At 41.2% G+C, this 22,734-nt stretch overlaps 1 protein-coding gene across 2 annotated transcripts in view; it reads right to left on the bottom strand.

The window, feature by feature from the left end:
- Positions 1-387: 387 nt before the first annotated feature.
- The window catches only part of LDLRAD3 (low density lipoprotein receptor class A domain containing 3), a 124,475-nt gene continuing 102,128 nt past the window's right edge, over positions 388-22,734 (bottom strand). For both annotated transcript variants that reach the window (XM_075030931.1, XM_075030932.1), the window contains 2 exons: positions 8,356-8,701; positions 388-6,684 (listed from right to left, as the gene is read on the bottom strand). In XM_075030931.1, coding sequence (XP_074887032.1) covers positions 6,429-6,684; positions 8,356-8,701 — 602 coding nt within the window. In that variant the 3' untranslated portion in view covers positions 388-6,428. The remainder of the gene's footprint in view (positions 6,685-8,355; positions 8,702-22,734) is intronic.

Here is a 22,734-nt window from a genome sequence, read left to right as displayed (position 1 = left end):
GGTTTTCTGCATGGTATCCAGCACCAAAGCAACTGCACCACTGAACCACTTTGTGTCCATTCCCACAGAAATTCTAAGGGCCAGATCAGCTGCAAAACTGGTCTACCGTCTCATCTGCAGTGGTGCCCTCAGTAAGGCTTAAGGAATACTGTTGGGATTTTGGGAAGCAGAGAATCACATTTTGGTATATCTATTCACAGTATGTTTGGCAGATAAACAGAAAAGTTAGTTCCCCAGAGAGATCAATCCAGTACTTTTTTAAAGTGCTTTATGCAATATGCCTACCCTCAACTTTGCTTGGAAAAGCAAAGAGCTGTGAATTTCCACATGAAGATGCCTTTACTTCAATTAGTAAGAGCACATCATTTTGGACTACAGCTCCCCAAAAAAGTGAAAAGCTGCTTAGTTCTCTCACCAATAGATAACTGAGGCTGAACGATTAGGAGACTGCAAATCAGCAAGAAAAGATGCTGCACTCGGAAACCACTGCTGAAATAAACTGCGTATTTAATTTTTAAGGTGTAAAAATTAAGATCTTTAAACAAATCGAAGCAGAGAGAATAAAAATGATTAATCAGGGAGCTTAGCTGGAGAGTATGCTATTTATTTTCACAAGCGGCTGTCTTCTGAATCAACATTTCTCAAGCATAGCTCTTGCTGGGACATGACTGAAGGAGCCAGCTCCGAGACCCCAGAGGTCCCTCTCCTGCGGAGAGCCCCTTGTGGCAGCCTCAACAGCTCCCTCTCCCTTGCTCCGCTGGTGTGAATTCTGGATCCACAGCTATTTATTTTGGGGCAGTTTGCCAGTGCCAAAGATAGAGTACTATCCGAGAGTTTCTGTGAGGATATGTGTTTTAATTAACCAGGGTAGCGATAAAACTGACATGCCTTTGTGAGAGTAGCAAGTGGACATGAGTCATGGAAGTGAAATATGTCAACCTCTATATACTTATATAGATTGAGATATTTAGATGTAATATTTGAACCTGCTCTCCTTCGTCTCTGAAAATAACTTTGTAACGTAAGGGTACTTCTTAGCGCTAGTCCTTTGAGTGACAGGATTGTCTCTAATGAAGTACCTTGACAAGAAGAGTGGACACGGTCCAGACGTCAAGTGGGTCTGGATGGTTCCCGCGATAGCGGTGGTGCCGGCACCAGGCATCTGCCGGGGAAAGAGCCCCGACGCACGACTTCAGCCAGACACGCAGCCTCCACAGAGCACCTCACCTTGAATCTGTCTCACACGTCTGGCACGCGGACCACGGACCCGGAGGTCAACTGGGATGTGCTGGGAACGTAAGTGGTGGGAAAGAGGCAGGTGGAAAGGGGGAGGTAGAAGCTAACGCTGAGCGCCCCTTAGCTCTGCTCGTAAATCTGTGTGCAGCCACCGGCACAGAGCACCAATCTCTGCTGGAGCCTCTAGAGCCTTGCTACAAAGCAGACAACAACAAAACACGACGCTTCAGATGCCTCGTCTTTGATAGTACGAACACAATGGTAAAATGAGAACAAGAAATTATGAAATGAAGCAATTTTCATTTGTATAAATATGGAGACATATGTAGCAATATATTTTTATACACACATGTACATGAGGGTTTCCAGTTATCACTTCTTTTTAAAAATATGTTTAAAACCCACAAAGATTTAACAAAACTTAACATTGAATGCAAAAGAAGGTGGAAGGAGCCTCGTGTAGGAGGCTATAAACTAAAACAACTGAGACTTCATGAGACAGGGGACATCCTCACTTGTGAACAGTATTAAAACAACCAACTTTATTCAGGAATACAGAATACATTTTTGAAGATTTCCAGTTTACAAAAGTTTAAGACAAGGTTGGGTTTCAAAATACTACCGCCTTTAAAGCTTTTATGTAACACCTCCATTTCAAGTTGACAAACCCCCTCAAATCAGAAAAAAAAAAAAAAAAGGACAAATGAAGGCCACAGTCCTGTACTAGGATACACTCAGGCAGAACCCAGCACAGTATTGAAATTCTTTCTGCAGTCCATATTTTAGTCCATGGTGCAATATAGTCTTGTGTTAATAAAAAATATTTCCGATCTCGTATGAACTGCAAGAAGGGCACTTGTCTTACCATTTTAGTTCCAGACATTATATGCAAAGTAGCTTCCGATGAGCAACAGTTAAAAACAGTACTTGCTATCCGATCACCATGTTAAAAACACAGCATTAAATTCTTCCTTCATTTATACAATTTTAAATATTCATTAAAAATTAAATTCAGAATCAGTGTCCCTCTATCCTTTTCATCGTTAATAGTTTTTCTTATCTACTAAAACCATTTGTCTTTCCTAAGATGTTTAAAAAGTAAAGCGCACAAGATTAACAAGCTGCAGCATTAATTAAAATGAGAGTCATCATCTCTTTCCTCCACCCAGCTTCTAAATCTATCACAAGGGCCCTACTAGCTGTATCAAAGTGAAGTGGTGTAAATAAAACTGATTTGACTTAAAAGAAGAGGAAGAATGAATGCAGAGTTATTTAAAAATCGCAATGCAGTCAGTGTTGTCATGTATGTCGCTGTAGACAAGAGCCAAGAAAATTATTCACAGGCTCTCTTTTAAAAGCATTACTACCAGTTTTCCATTCACACAATACCAGAGAGGTAAACTGTAATTTGCCTTACAAGGAACTTCAGATTATTATCAAGCGGATTCACTAATTTTAAATACACAGCACTCTGACTTCAGCAGAGGTTACAGACACTCAAAACTGCTGAAATCTGTTTATTTTTAAATAACCCAAATCTTACTGCCAACAGGCTAATCCACATTCCTTCATTTACCTCAAGTAGCCATTTCTTCAAATTGTTTTGTTGGAATCAAATACATTAATACCTTTACTGAGGAGAACTACTCATTACAGTGGTCACCATTCAATACAGATGTGCAATCAGAATTTGGCTCTGGAAGAAAACTTTAATTGGTTTTACTTTTGTAAGAATAGGTCTTTGAAATAACATCCATTTGTTTAAATATTAAGTATAAAGCAAAGCTCCTGGAAGACTGACCTCAAACTAAAAGGTTAAGAGCAATTGCAAACAATAGAATGATCAATTCCAATTATACTGGCACTGAAAATAAGTCCTACCACATGGTATTTCATGAACATTTAACTTCAGTCTTAGAAGCTGCAGGATTTTCAATGAAATATTTAATTTCATCAGCACAGTTGTTGCTACCGTGCTTTCCCAAAGATTCCACTGAATAATGCAGTATAACGCTGTATTAACACTACTAGAAGTGACACGTTATAAACAACTTCTGTGTGATACTAACAGCAATTTCCAAAGAAACCAGCTAGCAAATCTGTTCTACAAACCAGAAAACTGGAGTAAGATGAACACTGCCCCCCCTTAAACGTTTCTGCATGTCTTTTTGGAACAAGATACTGAACTTCTGCACTCCTCAGAGTTCAGTGGTCCCCATAAGTAACAACAAAGAGGAAGACAAGACTTGTTTCTCTTTTTGGATCTCTAGACAATGATATGTAACAACACCCAGAAATGTAGTTAACAGCCTCCCAAACCAACATTAAATCAGAAAGGCACAATCTCCTTTTGTAACTCCTGTTCCCAAAAACTAAAAGATTCCTATACAAAGATAAATACACCCTTAGCTGGAAGGGAAAATGTCACACCATTTAGAATGTTTTTTCCTTCTTTTTTTTTTTTGTAAAGTCCAAATGGATTATCTTAATGCAAAAGTTACACAAATATATACAACCTGAAAGAGTATCTTTTTTTTAATATATATATATGTACATATATGACAGTGACTGACAGAGAAGGCAGAAGAAGCAGGCTGTGTCCACTCTTTTCTTTCTCCTTAGCAATGCAAGGCAATGTTTTTCAGATGCCATAGGCAAACAATATTTGGTTTGCCTGCACCCTGGTGTCTTAGAATACAGGTGGTGAAATGCAGTCCCCCGTGGAGGCTTGCGTGAGGGATACGTGCCATGTAAGTTACACTGGAGACAATTATTTAGTTTCACTAATACAGCCTTAGGCAAACTTAAAATTAGAAGGATGTCTAATTCTAATGAAACTACTGCAAACTCAACAGCATGTTTTAAAGTCCAATACAATGTTTTAAAAACTGCAACAGAAGAACATTATGGCTAATTCTGATACAGCATTACATAGCTCTCTTACAGAGGCCGAGCAGAACCTTAATGAAAGGCAAGAGGGACAGCAGGGCCCAGAGCTCACAGGAGACACTCCTGCACCCACCTTTACTATTAACTCGGCTATGTACCTGAGTTTAACCTACCTGTAAAATAGAGAATAACTGTCTGCTATGTGACAATGACAACAGTCTACCTATCAAGTCGGACGGAGTCATTAATTAGTCAAGTCCTGCTTTGTGAAGGACAGCATAATTACAGTGCTTGAGCTCGCAGCAAGGATGAAATCTGACCCAATCTTTTACGCTGCTTTACAAGGACCTAGGAGCATCTTCACCAATGTACTTTAAGACAGGCTGCCTAAGCCTGTAATGAAAGGCTGCCATTAATCTGCTTCCAAAGTCAGCCAAGCCCAACAGCATTAGAATTCTCCAGTGCTCCCCGCTGCGTCATCTCAGTCCTGGAATGACCTGTGCTTGTAAATTCATCTGGCCCCTGCCTCTTACATACCACAGCAGTAGACTCCAGAGCTGGAAATGAAAAAAAAAAAAAAAAAAAAAAAGCCACAAAAAAAAATTCAGGTGTGTGTGGGAACTGAGACTGAACTTGAGTTGTTCCCCTACCTACAATCAAGCTCAAAAATTCTTGGGTTCTGAGCATATAACCTTTGGGCGAAAGAAGTTACCTTAGAAAGATGGGGAAGAAGAAAGCAGAAGGTGTGGGCAGTCAGCTTCCTTCATTTCCATTAAACAGCAAAGTCTGTTTAAGGACACTGTTCATTATGTAGAAGAAGGAGAGGAAAATGTGTCTGACAGACAAATATAAATAATTTTTCAAGGCCAATTTCCCTCTGGACAAGAGGAAGACACTGCATTGCTTTCTGTATACTGAGCACAAGCACAGTACTGCAGTGGCATTTAAATTCACAGCTTACCTTCCCTCTTGCCACTCTGAATACCTTTACCTCTGAGATGCTTTCACACAGGTGATTCAACACTGTGCACTGAAACACACTTCACAGGAGACCATTCCAAGAGTTAGGACAAACCAGACAGAAGTAATTCTGGTTTTCTGCAGAAGCTAAGATTTCAACCAAACGAAAACAAATAATGGCAAACTCCATAAAAACCAGTGAGAGTATCGTAAGTGAAACTGATATTTTAGAGTTCTACTGGTGCAGTAGAACTAAACCTATGCAATACACTACTTGCATACATACACACAGTATTAAACACGTGTATCCACGCATGTACAGATACATGCTGTAGACAGGGCCAACAAGCCCAACACCTTTCACTACACGACCTGCTTTCAGTTATAAAACTAGGCATTCACACTAAAGCTTTCTGTGACCGGTGTTTGCCTCAGGCTCGTTTTGGTGTTCAAGATTTAGCTGAAACAGTTTGGGTTTTTTTTTGTTGGGGGCTTCTTGTTTTGTTGTGTCTTTTTTTTTAAGAAGGAACACAGGGAGTGATGTTGTTTTGCCACACGTGAAAAGAAGTCTTGTGCTGGTTTGTTGAGAAGCTTCAGTGCCTCTATACTCAGCCTTGAAGTTTGACAGATATGCCAACCTTTGTTGTGTTCCTGAGAAAACCCATGCAAATTTGGCCTAGAGATTAGCATCTGGGAAAAACCCCTCATTTGCTCAGTTAGAGTTGTTGCATCCTCACAAGCTTAAACTTTAAAAATTACATTCACAGTGAGAATGTTCCAGGCCATGAGGAGAAGGGTCAAGAAGGACATTTTCTGCAATTTGAGCACTGCCAGTGAGCTAGCATTGGGCACCAGACCTCCAAGCAGAAAGACTGCCTCTGATGGGCTTCAGTGACCACCAGCTGGCACCAGGCAGTAAGAAGAAAGAGCTCACATGTTGACAGGACAGGAGGCAGTCCAAAAACAAAAGTCCTTCTGGCACAGTTTTTGTGTGCAACATCTGTATATATTATACATGCATATATATACATTCATATACAGTAAATAGTCCAAGAAATATGTCACGTCAGTTCTCTGACACAGCACTGATGTTGCTCTTACTACTCTGAACGGGAACTTGCTCGCAGCAATATTGCGGAAAGCTGATGTGACTCTAGGTTTAGCTCTCATAGCTCTGTCTTCGATGAGCCCAAAATGCTGAATTCAAATATTAACTGAGTGTGGATTCAAATCAAGTCATCATTCAGGCACATGTCCCCCTGAAAACTATTAGCCACAGCAGATTAACCCACACGGACTCAAAAAAGTAAATGCCTTCCTGCCCATCCCATATACCGGAGCGGTTACACTTCTCTTTCAGCGATGTGGTTGACCAGAGAATCGCTTTGATCTGCTGTCCTCTCAAGAAGAGTTCTGTGGCCATCCATGCTGTCATGGATGTCTCTTGTCCAACTGTCAGCTGTGCCCAGAGGACTTCCTGCCATCGGGGTGTCTGTGCTCACCAGGCTTCCCGTCCGAGATCGGTAAGGAGGAAGATCTGGCTGATTAGGGGATTCAGAACAATAAGGTGGTGGAGGAAGGTCAAACCAAGGTGGTCTGCTGTAAGATACACAACATAGTAAGAGGTTACTGAAAACAGTGGTAGGGAAAAAAGTACGTAGTTTTCCAATAATGAAAAAAAACAAACAGTATTTCTTAGCTTTTCCATGATGACACCTATCAGGAGATCTCAAACAGACCTGCTTACATTATTCAGGTCATTCCAAAACATCCACGCCACCACTGGGCACCAAGGTTTCTGGTCAAGATGCAACATAGCTAATTACATCCTGCTTAACCCCTACACTCCGATTTTCATGGGTGTGCACTTCCAACAAATCTCAGCTTACCCTCAAAGACGGCTGCAAGAGGTAAGAATTTTTCCTGTGTAACATTTACACAACCTGAGAAAGCCCTTTAAAAGAAATAAGGCATGTAGTGGATTTACACCTATGGATAATGCTGTAAACACAAGAAAGCTTTGAGGAAACCTCCCATTAAGTGACAGAGATAAATGGCTTACAGTCTACAAATAAATAACGAACTGAATTCTCCACATGACAAATCACTTCTGCTGTCATGGTATCACATGCAGAGCAACTGCTAAGCAGGCACAGACGAGATGAGTACTGGATTCAGGAAAACTGTTTTTTGGTTCTGATAGTAAACAATTAAAGGGACTGAAGGGTTTAGCAGATTTATAACAGGTCCTGGGAGCAATTAGCTCTGAAATTGCTGATGGTTTGTATCAGCTCAGGTGAGAAGTGATTACAATCTGGACAGCTGCTTATTTAGTTGTCCTTACTAATGAAAAGATAATCATTATTATGAATGTCAACATTAAGACAAGGGAGCTGCTGCCAAATGCAGCAGAGAATAGGAATGTAAATGATTATACTATCATTCTTAGATCCCAGAGTTCATACTAAAAAATACCGACAGGGTGACAGTGAACAATCCGGATCATTAGAGTTCATACTGTGCCCTTTTTACGTACAGAGGATGTCAGTCTAGGAGTTTTGTTTGGAAAGACTTTACAGACAGAGGTTAAAACAAAGGTTAATTATCTACAAATAAAACCAGTGTCATAACTACAAAAACGTCATAACCCAAACCACACCCAGCCACAAAACTTCAAACTGCTTTCAGCTATTTAAAATAAGAACTGCGCTTTCCGTTTCAGAGTCCTGTTCTTTTCTTCTATTGCTAAAGGGAAAGTAGTGCAGAGCAGAGGGACCATAAAATTTCTTTATGCAAGAATTGAAGATGTCTCATCTCTATATACACATCACACATGACCAGGGTAATTTTTTTAAAAATAGCGTGACCTAGCTGTTTTTTGGCAAAACTCCAAACGTAATTTTCATGTTTTGATTCCAGACTGGCACAGGATATCACTACTAGACAAGAGATACATTTCTTTGCCTTCTCCTGCCGTCCTCAAAATCTCTACTACCAACCACAGGTGCTAAGAGAGCATGACTTAAGTTTGCCTTAAATCCCTTCAATACCAGTAACAGCAAGGGGACCTGAGGACCATGAATTTTTCATATGCAGGTGGAGCTCAGATTTGCCCTAATTTGGCCCTATGCACGTGACCAAACTGCAACACCGTGCTTCTGTCAAAAGCGGTGATAAGGATAAATGGGGAGCGGAAACACAGATTAACAGAGCTGCAAGCAATAGTGTGAAACTTTGGTGAGCACAGAATTAGCTCCTTCCCGTACATACCTTTGGTCGAGCACAGCCTCTGAATAGGATGGTGGAGAGTCCAGGTCCACCGGCCTATGGTAGGCCTGGTTGGACATGTACTGGATCCCGTTGTTGACGTTGTAGGTGACGCTGCAGTGGTGCGGGTGGTCGAGGACCACCAGCCGGGACAGCAGGACAGGGTGCTGCAGTCGATGCACTGGCAGGGTCATGAGATTGTTGCGTTTCCGTTGGTGATGCAGGACTAAGGCAAGAAAGGCCACCACGAGTACAAAAATGACAGAGCTACCAATTATAGCGTAGGTAATACTAGGGTAGTAAAGCAGCTGATTTTCTGAGGTCACGTAATCTTGGCCGCTGCCAGCCTCTGCAAGACAAAAGGAAAAGGAAGCCTGAGATTTGTTTCAATATAAAACTGCTCTTAACCTGTGCTGTGTGGTCTGCTAACGCATGGTGTGACAAAAGCAAGTTTTTCTTTTTTCTTTGGATTGTGGAAAATTAGCTTATTAAAAGCATATGCATGCAAATCAGAGATTGGCTGACTACCACTCAGTCCATCCTCACCCGCGGTAAGTGCCAGCAGATAAACCACAAGGGAGACACAAACTGGGAAAGAGGAAAATACACACTGTGTAGCAGGATGCATGTGCACCATCATGGGAGTATCTCCCCCATCCCTACCTATCAGTCACAGCTTTTTATTTCCAGAGGTGAGACACCCAGTTCCGAGGCATAAGCACAGTACCTCAGCTGTACCCAGCAAAGCACACTAGAATCAGAGATGTAAAAGGCCTCATCTTTACTTTTAATGATAACTTACAGTGCAAAGTTTACATGGAGTTTATCAAAAAAGGCAGCAACTACATCCTGTGATCCACAGATCTAACAGTCCAAAATAGGTACGGGAGAAAAATATAGATAGCTGCTCAGTAGAGGGTGGTTAGTTGGATGTTTGTGATCAGGAGACCTCCTGCTGGAAAAAAATTGAAAAAAAGAAAGGGTGTTGGAACAGCAAAAACAGCGATGTAAGTCTGGTAGGTGTGATACCAGTAAGAGATGTGAAAGTCTAAAAGCAAAGAGTGCAGTGAAAGAAGTGAATGGTAAAACCAAAACAAAACCCCCAAACCAACCAAAAAAACCAGGTTAGGATAGAACAAGATGAGGAAAAGAAAAACATGAGCTGCACTGAGGCCACGAAAGATCACATAAGTGAGCTTCAACTTGAGATGGAAATGGTGAAGGGAATGGTTGGAAATGGTCACTGAGTGGCAGGGAGCAGGAGCAGAAGCACGACCCTAAACAGCAGTATTAGAGGGATGATGAGAAGAGATAAGAAGACCAGATCAAAAGAGGTATTTCAGATACCATATAGCATATGTTTTATTTGCAGGAGGCACTGAGGAATCAGCAGTTACCGAGAATTGTAAGAGAAGTTACTCTGGATTTGTTCAGAGTCATGATACAGGAGAAGGAATTCCTGCTTGGGCTCTGAGCCCAGAGAAACAAAAAGTTAATGGAATAATGACTTTAGACAACATCTGAACAGATCTTGAACTGCATGCAAATCTTATGAGAAAACACAATAAAAGGCAACAAAATGCAAAGGAGGAAAGAGGCTCAGAGAAGCAAAATGGCATAAACACACTGATGCGACTCTGCCACACTTGAGGCCAGTGCTAGCACTGCAGAACTGTGTTCCCCCGCCTCCATTTCAGCCCCATGTTCACAAGGTCATAGAGCCTTTGAGTACTGTTTTCTTTTTTGGGGGAGAATTTCTATTTCTGTGCAGGCTGTAACTCCTATAGCCTCAAAAAGAAAACTACTATTCTGACACAAGACATTCATCTACCTCAAGAAAAACAAAAGGCCGAGTAAAAAAACAAACAAACCAAACCCAACCCTTGACCTCCAAAATCCACACAATTACAAGAGCACTATCCATCCAAATTCTTCATTTCCTACTGCAGAAGGCTGGGACAGTAAATCTTAACATACCATTTTCCTTTCTTTCACCTACCAACTAAAACTGCTTTTTGGTCACTCAGAATTGCAACTGAAACACAAATTTCTCTAGCAGCAAAATAATGAAATATACACCAACTGTATCTGGCATAATAGAAGAGCTTTCTTCAAGCACCCATTGTTCTGCATCAAGATGCTCTGGGTATTTCTCTCACTATTTGATTTTGGTAGTTCACTTCCATGGTTAAACACCAAACCACATTTTCCAGCATCACTAAAAATAACTTATGCATTAGTTAGGTAAGATAATACAACATAAAATGGCTAATCCTTTAAACATCTCCATTTTAACTCATAGATATTTTAGTAAGAAGGGATGAGATGGGAAAGAAGGTACCAGGAAGAAGAGAACATGATTATTGGTCCTGGTACTGACTATGAAAACTACCACTCTTAAATAGATCTGTTTTACTGATGACACCACTACAACCACAGACCAGAGCTTTGCAGGCCAGCTGCAAGCCGCACAGTTTTCTTGATACCTAGTGTCACACCTCAGTGAGGATCCTTACTAAATTTATTTCCCCTTGCAACTGTGTTGGAGAGAAAGCAGAAATCATTGTTACCAGTCAACACTAGGTCTCCGGCTCACTCAGTAAAGTGAACAAAGTCTGCATGAAGAATATAAATTAAAACAGAAGGGAGGAAAGGAATTGACATGCATTAGTAATTTTAATTACAGCTCATCACATATTGCTGTGATATTCCCTAAATTCACCAGCTGAGAAATGAATTCATGTCACATAACATGGACGAGGGCCAGCATAGGGAGTATAGTGACAAGCAGATCATTTTTATGCAAACATCAACAAGTTTATTTGCAAGGAACGATCCATAGATGAATACCACTACCTGCAATTTCCAGTGCAAGGAAGGTAAATATATTATGACATGCCAGTAAAATACCACAAGACTTTCATCCAACTTGGCTCACTGGTTACAGCACATTGGCATAAGACTGAGAATAGGATGCCTTTGCAGACCTGATGAGACCTAATTAGTTACCATGGGATCATTCTGCAGCAGCACAGTCCCTTCTCTTTATAATCTCCATCTTATTAAAAAAGTGGAAAAATGAGAGAAGTGAATTATGCGTCAACTGCTTTTAAAAACTTTTAAGGTTATCCACCTGTTTAGGATAGCATCTCCAAGTCCTGCACAAAAAGCCTCCATAAATCCAAACAGATTAACCAGATTGCTGAAGAAAAAATATTGTGTCGAAAGTCAGATGGGATCTGATGACCAGCTGTAGGACAGTCTGAAACAAAACATCTATTTTATCTGGTTTTGTGATCCTTTTCATACCACAACAACCCACATATCTTGCAGAGATTTTAGATAAATTTGCAGTTAACATGCCGTTTTGGAGCGTTGGGATTATTGTGGCTAATGAAATAGCATTTGTTTACCTGTAACTCTCTATTCCTTTTCAGGTTTTTAGATTTGTTGCTTGCATACCTATTTAGTTTACTGTATCTCTGAGAACAAGAGCAACCTAAGAGCATGCTTACACCAGGGACTACAGGTCTGTGTACAGATCTCTGAACCAGAAGTATAGCTGTGAAGGTGCTGGTTTGAACAGTGCTATCTGGTGCAGCCTTTGAACTGGCCAACACAGCAATATGGCTTTTGGGGTCTGAATTAAGATCTCCGTCAGTTCAGCTAGTTCTAGCCTGTGTGTCTCTAACATGGAGCTGCACCGAGGAGTAGAGATACATCCTGTGAAGATGAAAGAATTTGGTTTATCTGTCAAGTGCTCCTTCTTGTGACCTGGGCAGCGTTGAGTACTTTGCATGGAGACACTCTCTCTCCCCATGCAAAGAATCCCGCTCCCTAAACACGCATAGTCTTTATACCTTTACAGGAACAGACATGGAGCGCACCGTATCTTTGAGACAGAGTTCTGCCTGGGAAGATTCAGCTATAATCGAAACAAAGTCGTCTTCCACCACCATAACAACTTTATTCTTGCCTTACAGGTGGGTTTTCTGGGCCAAGAAGACACAAACTTAAGGTCCCTAGCAAAACACGCTTACAAGTGAAGTCCAGTGGTATTTTGCTTCTGCTGTGGTGTAGTTTAAACCAAGAAAGACCAACCTCCATTTAACCTCCTTTTTCTAGCACAGTCAGTAAACCCAAACCCACAAAAGAGGCTCAGGTAACATTAGTTTCATATCAATACTGCTTGGCTTGTAGCCCTAGAGAGGGCACTTCCCGTTCAAGGAAAAGAAATGAACTGCCCTTAATGGGCTTCCAAAATAATGCTCCAGCAAGAAAACTGCTCTATAGCACAGCTAAAACAAAAGTAGCAGAACTATGAGACAGTTTTGCATACAAGAGACTTTTACATCAAGTTTTTTCTTCATCTTACTGTATATCTGATCACGTTGAAATGAATAACTTCTTGGTAATTCGTTGGTAACATTCTGGTTCTTTTGTAGAGCCAGGGGAGTATACAGAGGTGTGGAAAGGAATGACGGGTACCTAGCTGAGACTGCCTGATGAACCTCTATCCATTTTGTGCACACTGTAATAGGGAGAAGGTGAGATATAAGAACATCCAAAAAATCTTAGCTGGACACGCACGATTACTTTAGAGAGAAAAAGCCACAACTCTTTAGTTCTGCTCTAGTAACTTTCAGGAAATGTTTACACATCACAGAAGTTATTGAACTGAATTTCTTGATAATGCAGTCATCTTCTCCCAGAAGAAGCAGGTAGTATCCAGGCAGATTTAAAAAGTTCTGCCTGCTCTGCTAGTAAATGCAAATTTACAAAAAAGGCGAGTGGGCAAGCTAATTTAGCTTAAATTCATGGAGTATTTATTCCTTCATGCTTTTTCCCCCCCTTTAAGAAGATCTATGTTTTCTAATCATGCCACATACAAACAGTTTATCAATGCCACTTATGCCTATTAAACCTTATTATCTGGGAAATGCTGAATTCGCAGATTAGAGATTTTTGGAGTGTAAAAAGCTTTGTGAATAATTTAGGAAAAGACTAATAAAGAAAACATAACGGGTTGTGCTCAGAGGTCTATCTTATTGACTGAGAACAAATTTGCTGTCTCAAAGTTTTTAAAAAGATCTGAGAGTAACTGCATTAAGTCTGCCAGACACAGGGATGAGGGGTTATTATTTTATCTTTTGCAATCCTCTGCTCAAACCTGGCTTTTCACAATTAGTCAGAGAAAAAGCTTTTGAAATACATAATCTGAGCAGGCATCTGTAGCCTTAATGAGCACGAGTCACGGTCCATCTCCAACAAAGACGCTACTGTAACACATTTAAATTCCAGCTGGTTAAAGAGCAGAGCTGCAGCTTGGAAGGTTAAAGATGACAAAAATCAAATAGAGACAAGGCAGAGCCTCTGCACATTATTTACTTTTTGTGCTAGGAGTTCCTAGGGCATCCAGCTAAGTCTCCAAAAGCTCTTAAATTTCTCATCCTTGATGATTTTATGTCCCAATAAAACAAGTCTTATGTAGATTTTGTGCACTGGACTTTCAGAATATTCTTTATTCTGGTGATGTCCTTTCTAACGCAGTTATCTTTTTTCCCTGCTGCCCTTCTCCAAGCTACAAACAAGATCTAGCCCAGACAGCACAGCACCTTGACTTCATGGAGTTTCATGCTCAGTTATCATTTGTTCCCCTCCCCAAGCAGCTTCATACTTCCCTTAGACACCCAAGACAAGGATTTGTTTTCAACTGCATTCAAAGCATGTTTCTACCCTGCTTTGTTTTTCTCCATTTCAGGCACAGAAGAGAGATTTGTTAATAGAGGCATTACACATACTAAACAGAGCTTATCTATGGGAATTGGCCAAAGTAATACAATATGATTACATCTTTGCTTACCAGGTACTTGGTAAATGGATAAGATTTCTGGGAAAGCAGCAGGATGAAACCCCAAGCTCCTTCCAGGTATGTCTAAAACAGTGATGGCTTCACATCCAGACAATATTGATCTGCACAGATGTCGTGGCTTGAAACGGCACCAGGTTATTCTGTATTTCACCCTGTGCTAATCACAAGTGTCCCTAATACCCATGGACCAGAACCGCAGCAGCCAGCACAGTCCTCGAGCTAAGAAGCTGGAGCAGAGGGTGACTCTATTCCCAGCTCTTGAAGTTGCCCTGTCAGGTTATTTTCTCCACCTCTGCCTGGCTCCCTGCCCTGCTATCCCCACCTGAGAACTAGATAATGATGTTCCTGGGCTGTCAGGACACTCTCCCAAGCTATTCTGTACCGACGAGAACTACATTTTCCTCAAAAGCAAATATTTCAAATATTAATCAGAAATCTATATACCACTGGGTGCTCTGTCTTTGCCTATTCTTTCAGATGACTGAAAAGACATTCATGATCTTACCTGCATAAACGGAGTAGGACATCTCAATATGGAGAACTTGTTATCCATCCATCCACACATATAGTTTTTTTAATCATTATTGGTATTAGTGTGACACCTTGGAGCTCCAGTAATGAAATAGGATTTCTCTGTGTAATGTACTGTATAGGCTCTGAGCAAGATGACAGCCATTGTTCCAAAGAATTTAAAGCTAAGCATAAGACTGGGAACTATATATAGTTACAAGTCTATACAACTAGTCAGCAAGACACAGATAAACCTCAAGACAGCATTAGTCAGCAGAATTAGCAGCAGTCTCAGCACGTCTCATTCAGTGGATGAGAATGAGTGCGTTACCTGTGCCTTCCTCCCCAGACTTAAACCCCTGATCCTGACCATGTGTTACAGGAGCAGAGCTTTCAAGTCTTTGTGGCTGGAAGAGCAGCTGAGTCATCAGACTGAAGATCAAGAGCCTCACCTCTCACATGCCCTCCTTTTTATCTTCTGCAGGGTAGGATAATTATTCCATGCACTTCACACATCTCCTTTTAAATGTAAAAAAAAGAAAGAAAGAAAAAATGGGAAGCAGCAAACTGAGCAAGTAAGTAGAGAACTAAGAAATACTTAGCAGTAGCCATGGCAACTAAAGTTCTAAAATTAACTTGGCAGCAATGTAAAAACCTGCAAAGCCAAAATCTGCCATCAAGCACGGAAACAAAAAGGTCCAGGCTTGGCAGCTGGATGGAGGCCAAGGAGGAAATTAAAGTGTTACTCAAATGCAATTCAGGATGACTCCGACATTGATCTAAGCAGCATTTCCTGGACACGTGATAGCCCAAAAGGCTAGTGGTATAATTTGATTAATTCACAGCCAGTACAGAAACTAAGCCCAAAAGCAGGGGCAGAACATAAAAAGGATGAACTTTCTCCGAATAAAGTTGTCTTCTCTAAATAGAGGGGTTCCATTCTGTTTTGTCTCCTCTTTCTCCTTTGCAAATGGAGGGTCACCATCAAGGAGACCGCCAAGAAATTAGCTACTATACACTTCTCATAACATTTTATGACAGGAAGATGCCACTCAGCAAGAGCCTGATGCACTGAAAGCTCTAGGGGCTCCCACAACTATCATCTTCCTCCCCGTCACTAAATTAAACCTGTTCTACAAAATGAAAATCTCAAATAGCAGCACCACTGAAAGACTCTTTGGTGGACCAAGCTTATAAAATAAAGCAAGAACGTGCTCCAAAGAAAGAAAAACTATATTGTCTTCATAGCATAAACGTGCTCTTGGTGGTCTTGCCAAGACCTATGACTACTAGCGGCATCCCAGGCTCTAGCCCCAGCGCAAGCGCTGTGCCTGAGTTGGAGTAACAGCCACTGATCTTGTACCACAGCCTGCTCCTTCCCCCTAATCTCCCAAGAGATATTCTAATCTTGCTTCATTCCAGTCACAAACACTGTTCCCCAACGGCAGGAAAAGTCCTGGTTGCTGTGTAATCCATCGTGTACAATTAATAAGTAGTATTATATAGTCTTGAAAGTTAAAACAAAAGAATGTTTTAACGGAAAAGTTAACAGAACTGTGAAATTCAACCAGCAAGAAGCAGGCAGACTCACAGTTAGTCTCCAACATCAGATTTATCTTCACTCCTTTAACTAATGGCATAACAAATATATTTTCTACCAAATACCCTTGGCAACACTGGCAAATTTATGTGCGAGTGCACCGTCCTGTCTTCTGCAAGGGTTAATTGGAACAACAGAGCTCTGAGGTAGGTAGGAGCCTGCACATGGTATCAGCTCCCTGCCAGCGCAGAAGCATGCTCTACCTTGATTAATTCTGAAAGGTCTTAAGCAGTTTCAAGTGAAAAGTATGAAGGAAAATAGATTTGTCAAAGGCCATGGGCAGCTTTACCTTTCCTGTTCCCTGAGAGTTTAGAATCAAAGTTTCCATGACATGCTTGGCTAACATTTCTTGGAATCATTTGAATATCTAGGAGGAAAAAACCCAACTCAAACCAAAAAGTAAACTAATTAAAATGAAAATCAGTGGATGAAATGCTTGTGTTTTTATCATCTATCAACGCTGAAACTAAATTACACCACATTGCAAAACTGTTACCAATTTATCTTGGGTGATCTACATGCCTGCTAAAATACATGCTATTTCAATATAACGTCTGGAAAAAGCTGAATGTGGGATGCTGTACAGGACAGACAGATGAATAGCATTTTTACAGAGTTTATTGTGGAAGTCGGTAAGAAGAGACACATACTGTTCAGCTAGAATGTGTACATTACCTTTTTCCTAAATGCTGCATTAGTGGTATGGACAGCTGGTGTGTAAGAAGGACACTAAGGCTTGAAGAGAAGCGGTGCAGGGTTTACGGAGCCTGCAGTCAGCTACACTTGGCCAGAAATACTGCTTAAGTGTGATTTAGAAATATACCATGAGGTAAGTTTTTGATCAGCTTTTAAATTTAGTCTAATCATTCAAGGACTGTATGGCTTTTTAATGGCTCTGCTTTTTGAAGAAGTGTTAGTACAAAGTCCATGCCCTGTCTTATATGTTACTAGTATCAATCCTGTTTTTTTCTAGAATTGTGAGAAAGAAGACATGGTGTCAGATACGCAGTCCACATAGCTTCACTCGTTCAAGATGGTGTCCTAACTATTTAGCAGGTTGTGATCTTGAGTAAAAAAAGAATCAAACCAGAAAGCAGAGACAGACGAGACCTGCTAGGTCCCCTAATCCCTCTCCTAGGGTCACATTTCACACCATCCATTCATACCCACCCAGCGCCCCTTCGCTGACTGCTTCTAGGATGCAACAGAGGAAACAGGAGGCAAATCCATTCCAGCAATAGCCCTGCAGGCTGCCCGCTCTGCCTCTGGGAAGCAAAAGGAGACTGGAGAGGAAAGCAAGATCATGATGACTGAGAGGATTTGGGTAGGTGCGCAGTTCAAACCAAGATGGAGCTCAGTGCTTGGTTCCACCAGAGAAAGAGCCTGCGTGAAGTTATATTGTGAGATGCTTTGCTTCTTAAAGTTATCCTGACTTCGCATTACAATTGTTTGACATACCAACTAACGTTTCCTTCCAGCTACAAGCTCTGTAAACTCAGTATAAACAGCAAGAAAACTTGCCAAACTGTGGCCTCAGTAGCTCCACTATGTTCAGGTTATACCTTTGGGAAGGTCTTAAGAAACATCATACTTGTTTGCAAATCAAACTCTAAATCTTTGCTTCAATATGATAAAAAAAGTAATAAAGCATAAACCACAACAGCAATGAAGACAACAGTTGGTTGTGAAAGTAACTATTGCATAGCCCTGTTTGGTCTTCCTTATCACAGGACTCAGGCTATCTAATGCCAGAGAAAGCGAGGGGGAAGAAAAAAGAAAAAAAGACAAGCAAGTGATGCAAAGAAGAAAAAAAGGAAAAAAGCTGCATTTGAAAGCTAGTGTACACAAATGGGACACCAATGAGCATCTGGAAGGCATTAACACCAGGAAGAAGATAAACCCGTCCTTTTCATCCTCTGCTAAAAATCTCACTTGATCAGAAAATACGGCACTGAAAATAGGGAGTGGGAGGGAGCCATGCAAAGGCTGTGGCTGCCAGTGGTTCATTAGAAAATGGAAAGCTTTTCAAGGGGGCCCAAAGGGCTCTGCTCTGAATCTGATACTATTCAATAACTACCTGAATGACAAAGTAGAGAGAATATGCTTATTCAGCTTGCTGTTAGGCAACACAAGCACCGTGCTAGACAAGATTAAAATTCAAAATGATCAGAAAATAGCAGAGATGGTCAGGATCACATGTAGTCAGGTGCCAGCAGAGAATAGGGTGTTAACTGGCAGTGAAAAATGCAACCCCAACAGTACTCAGCCCTAGCAAGGTGTCTGCTGGAGTATTTATTCAGTTCAGGACATCACACTTAAAAAAAAGCAAAGATGAATCAGAGCTTGGTGGGGAACAGCATAAATTATCACATGTCCATAGGACGCTAACTACCAAGAAAGGTTGTAAGAATCAGAGTTGTTTGGGCTGAAGAAAACATTGCAAGGAAGCTTTTAATATTTTTAAACACAGAAGTTTGAGATGAAAGAGGATCAAAACAATGCCTGCTCTGACCAGCAATACAAACTCAGTGCTTTCAAAAGCTGCAGGAAAGTGTCCCAAACTACTAACACAAGAGATCACAGCCTTATTTCATACATCTAATTGATTAGAGCTGCTACCTTTGTCTGCAAGTGAACAGTAGTAGCACCACCTGACTCCATGCCTTTAGATTTCCAGTTACCCTGACTGCTCTGATGGTTTTATCGTAGGGACTATCATCCCTTTATGTCCTCAGGAGAGTTTCCCAAAGTTTTTCTGCAGAATATTAAAAAACCTACAAATTTTAAGTGACTACAAGCCAGGCTGAATCTGAACCACACACCCCCAAAGGCAAAGCACCACAACAACTTACTATCAACTTCCCAAGCCACACGTGTAGCTCTGGTGTTAGATGCAGCTTGCTACGTGGCAAGGATAACGAAGCACTGGAAGAGATTGACTCAAAGCTAACAATGGTCTAGACACCTCTTTGGAGGTAACCCGAGAGCTCTGACAGTTCTGAATGTATATGCTGGCCTACAGACCAAAACCACCCCCCAAAACCTCCACCCCTGTCAATCAAATGACCCAAAACACCCCATAAACCCCAAATTTGGGGTATTTCTCCAAGTAAGCTGACAAACCTGCCTTAGTTTCACCTAGCCTGTCTTCAGATAAACAGAAAAAAGACCAAACCCACCCTCTCTAACAGTGAGGATGGACCTCCTATTTTAAAGAATTTTATATCTCACTTGTTGCACGATCCCATTCTACCGCCAAGTTCAGTAGAAGTTCATACTTCATTGACAAATCTATAAATTCTGCAAGCCTTAGAAGCTAACATTCATAAAGGAAGAAGGAGCTCATCTCCTCCTTCGGTGTGCAGAGGAAACTTGGATAGCTTTCCTCTGTGGATGGACTCGGCATAACATTTCAGACAGTAAATCAAGTTGTTATAGTACCTGGGACTTTATCCAGAACTCTCATTCCTCTTTTTGACATATGCATTATAAAAATTTTGGTCTCACTTCAGCAAGTTTTCATATAAATAAATTAAGCAAAAAATATCTTTAATTACAGAATGAAGAAAATTGCTGCACTTGATGAAATGTTGTTTATTCAGCACTGACAAACGCAGCCTAATGAATGTGAGAGTGCCAGATTTTATTCTCGCTGAAGATGCAGTCTTGCTTTTTGTTTCCACAGAGATTGTGGAAACATTTATTTTCCCTTTGACCCTGGCTGACTGACTGAACTAGTCATATTGAATTGTGCAATTCTTGATATGAAAAGCATGTGTACAATGCAAGAAAGAAAAAATGTATTTTAAAATTTGTATTAAGAGGCAAGAATCATAAATTATTAATCACTATGTCAAGATAATTACTGTATGCAAGGACAAATGAAGAGATTTTTGGTAGCATACTTATAGTTCACATTCTGCATGGAAAGACTGGAGGCAAATAATAATGATTAGTACAGCTAAGCATAGTTTAAAAGGCACTGAATTAGCTAATGTGTCACATGAATGAACCTTTATTCACAGAATCTTGGTCTAAGGCATAACAGTGGTAAAGAAGGTTAATAGAAAACTGGCTTATCACAAGCAAAGGACATTAAACATATTGTTGCATTATTCTACAAAACCCCAATGAAACCACATTTGAACACTGGCATCCTATTTTGGCCAGCTTATTTGAAGACAGACAGAATTAGGTTGGTGAGAGTACAGCATGAGAAACAAAGATTGATAAATGAGGAAACAGGGCTTAAATATCAAGAGAGAAAAAAGTAGGATTTATTCAATCTTGAGAAAAGGTGATTAAGAGGAGAGATGATTGAAGTATTTATAATAGCCATGGGTTATAAAAATTAAGCTCAGTGACTCATTTTTAGATTGTTGGGCAGACTGGAACTAAAGGCAACAAGGGTAAAAGGGAATAGATGCAGGGGACAAATTTAATGATACACTTCTGTGCTGGTTCTGGCTGGGATAGAGTTAATTTCCTTCACAGTAGCTAGGATGGGGCTGTGTTTTGGATTTGTGCTGGAAACAGTGCTGGTGACACAGGGATGTTTTCGTCCCTGCTGAGCAGTGCTCACCCAGAGCCAAGGGCTTTTCTGCTTCTGCCCCCACCCCACCAGGAGCAGGCTGGGGGGGCACAAGGGGTTGGAGGGGACACAGCCGGGACAGCTGACCCCGACTGACCCGAGGGATATTCCAGACCATGGGACGTCATGCTCGGCATGTAAAACCTGGGGGAAGAAGAAGGAAGGGGGGGACGTTCGGAGTGATGGCGTTTGTCTTCCCAAGTCCCCGTTACACGCGCTGGAGCCCTGCTGTCCTGGAGATGGCTGAACACCTGCCTGCCCGTGGGGAGTGGGGAACGGATTCCTTGGTTTGCTTTGCTTGTGTGTGCGGCCTTTGCTTTCCCCATTAAACTGTCTATCTCAGCCCACGAGTTTTCTCACTTTTACCCTTCCAATTCTCTCCCCCATCCCACTGGAGGGGAGTGAGCGAGCGGCTGCGTGGGGCTGAGCTGCCGGCTGGGGTTAAACCATGACACCTTCACAGAAAGAAGAGAAAATAGGTGAAATGATGTTTTGTGACTATATTTAAACAAAAGCTGGGTGACCATATAGAATTATGTGCTGGGGAATAACATCATGTGGGAAAAGCTTCTAGAAAGCATCTTTGGTAATAGCTGACACATGTTTCCATACACACACACATAAAAAAACAATTTTAAAAATCATTCTTAAAACAAAAAAGCTTAAGAAGTTTACCTAATTTCAAACAGAAACAAAAACATTTACTATTACAGCTTTATAGTACAGATGCAAAAACTAACTATACTATTTCTTTTATAGTACTCTTCCTTCAAGTATTTACAGACAAATCACAGAAATGTTACAATACTCCAACAAGATAGGTAAACCTACTCCTTACCTAAAAAGCCAGGCTTAAATTAATAAAATGATTCACCTAAAGTTGCAGAGCTAAAAATTGTCAGCTAGGATCAGAAATGGGAGTTTTTGGCTTCCATGGGCCATATACTGCTCTCCACACACACACTTTAATGGATTATTTATTTTTTCTTTACTATCATAAAGGAGATAGCTTTATTGCTTTACTCATAAGGTGCACTTAATTATCCTTGAGCAACTCAGTACTGTCCTCCCCAGCACTCTGTGGTATTTTAACAAGCCATCTATGGCATCCATACATTCAAGACAGACTGATTTAACATGCCTATGTATCAGCTTAAAAACTTGACTAAAGACTTATCAGGAAAGAAAATTAAAAAAAGAGCAAAATCACACTGGGTTCTAGATTAAGTCGAACATACCAAATGTCTAGAAAATATTGAATAAAACCCCTAAACAAATCACATACACACACTTGCTCCTCATGACTCCCTACTCCCTTTACAAACCATTTTTCTTTAATTTTTCAGCTAATTTCTGCTTCTATAGATAAGGACCCCATAAAAAGGACCTCTGGAAACTAAGGGTCTGACTCTGATCTTAACATCACTGTGTACAGCACTGACTCTTGCCTCGTGGTATTGAAAACCAGGATGGTTCCTCCGCCTCTTGCTCACCTGTGCAACTCTACATCTTTCTCCTTTGCTTTGCATTTGTGTGGTGGGGTTTTGGTAGCGGGGGAGGGTCCGCAGGGCCGTCTCCTGGGAGAAGCTGCTCGAAGCTCCCCCGGCTCGGAGCCGGACCCGCCTCTGGCCCAGGCCGAGCCCCTCAGCGACGGCGGTAGCGCCTCGGGGAGAAGAGATTTCAGAAGGGGAAGGCCCCGTGAGGGAGTCGGGGGAGTGGGACGTGAGAGGAACCCCTCTGCGGATGCCGAGGTCAGGGAAGGAGGAGGGGATGCCCCCGCAGCCCGCGGGGAGGCGGCAGGCTGTCCCC

Source organism: Buteo buteo, chromosome 6, assembly GCF_964188355.1.
Source record: "Buteo buteo chromosome 6, bButBut1.hap1.1, whole genome shotgun sequence".
In the NCBI taxonomy this organism is placed as follows: Eukaryota; Metazoa; Chordata; class Aves; order Accipitriformes; family Accipitridae; genus Buteo; species Buteo buteo.
Note: the sequence above shows the minus strand (reverse complement) of the source record. Positions and strands in the feature narration are given on the sequence as shown.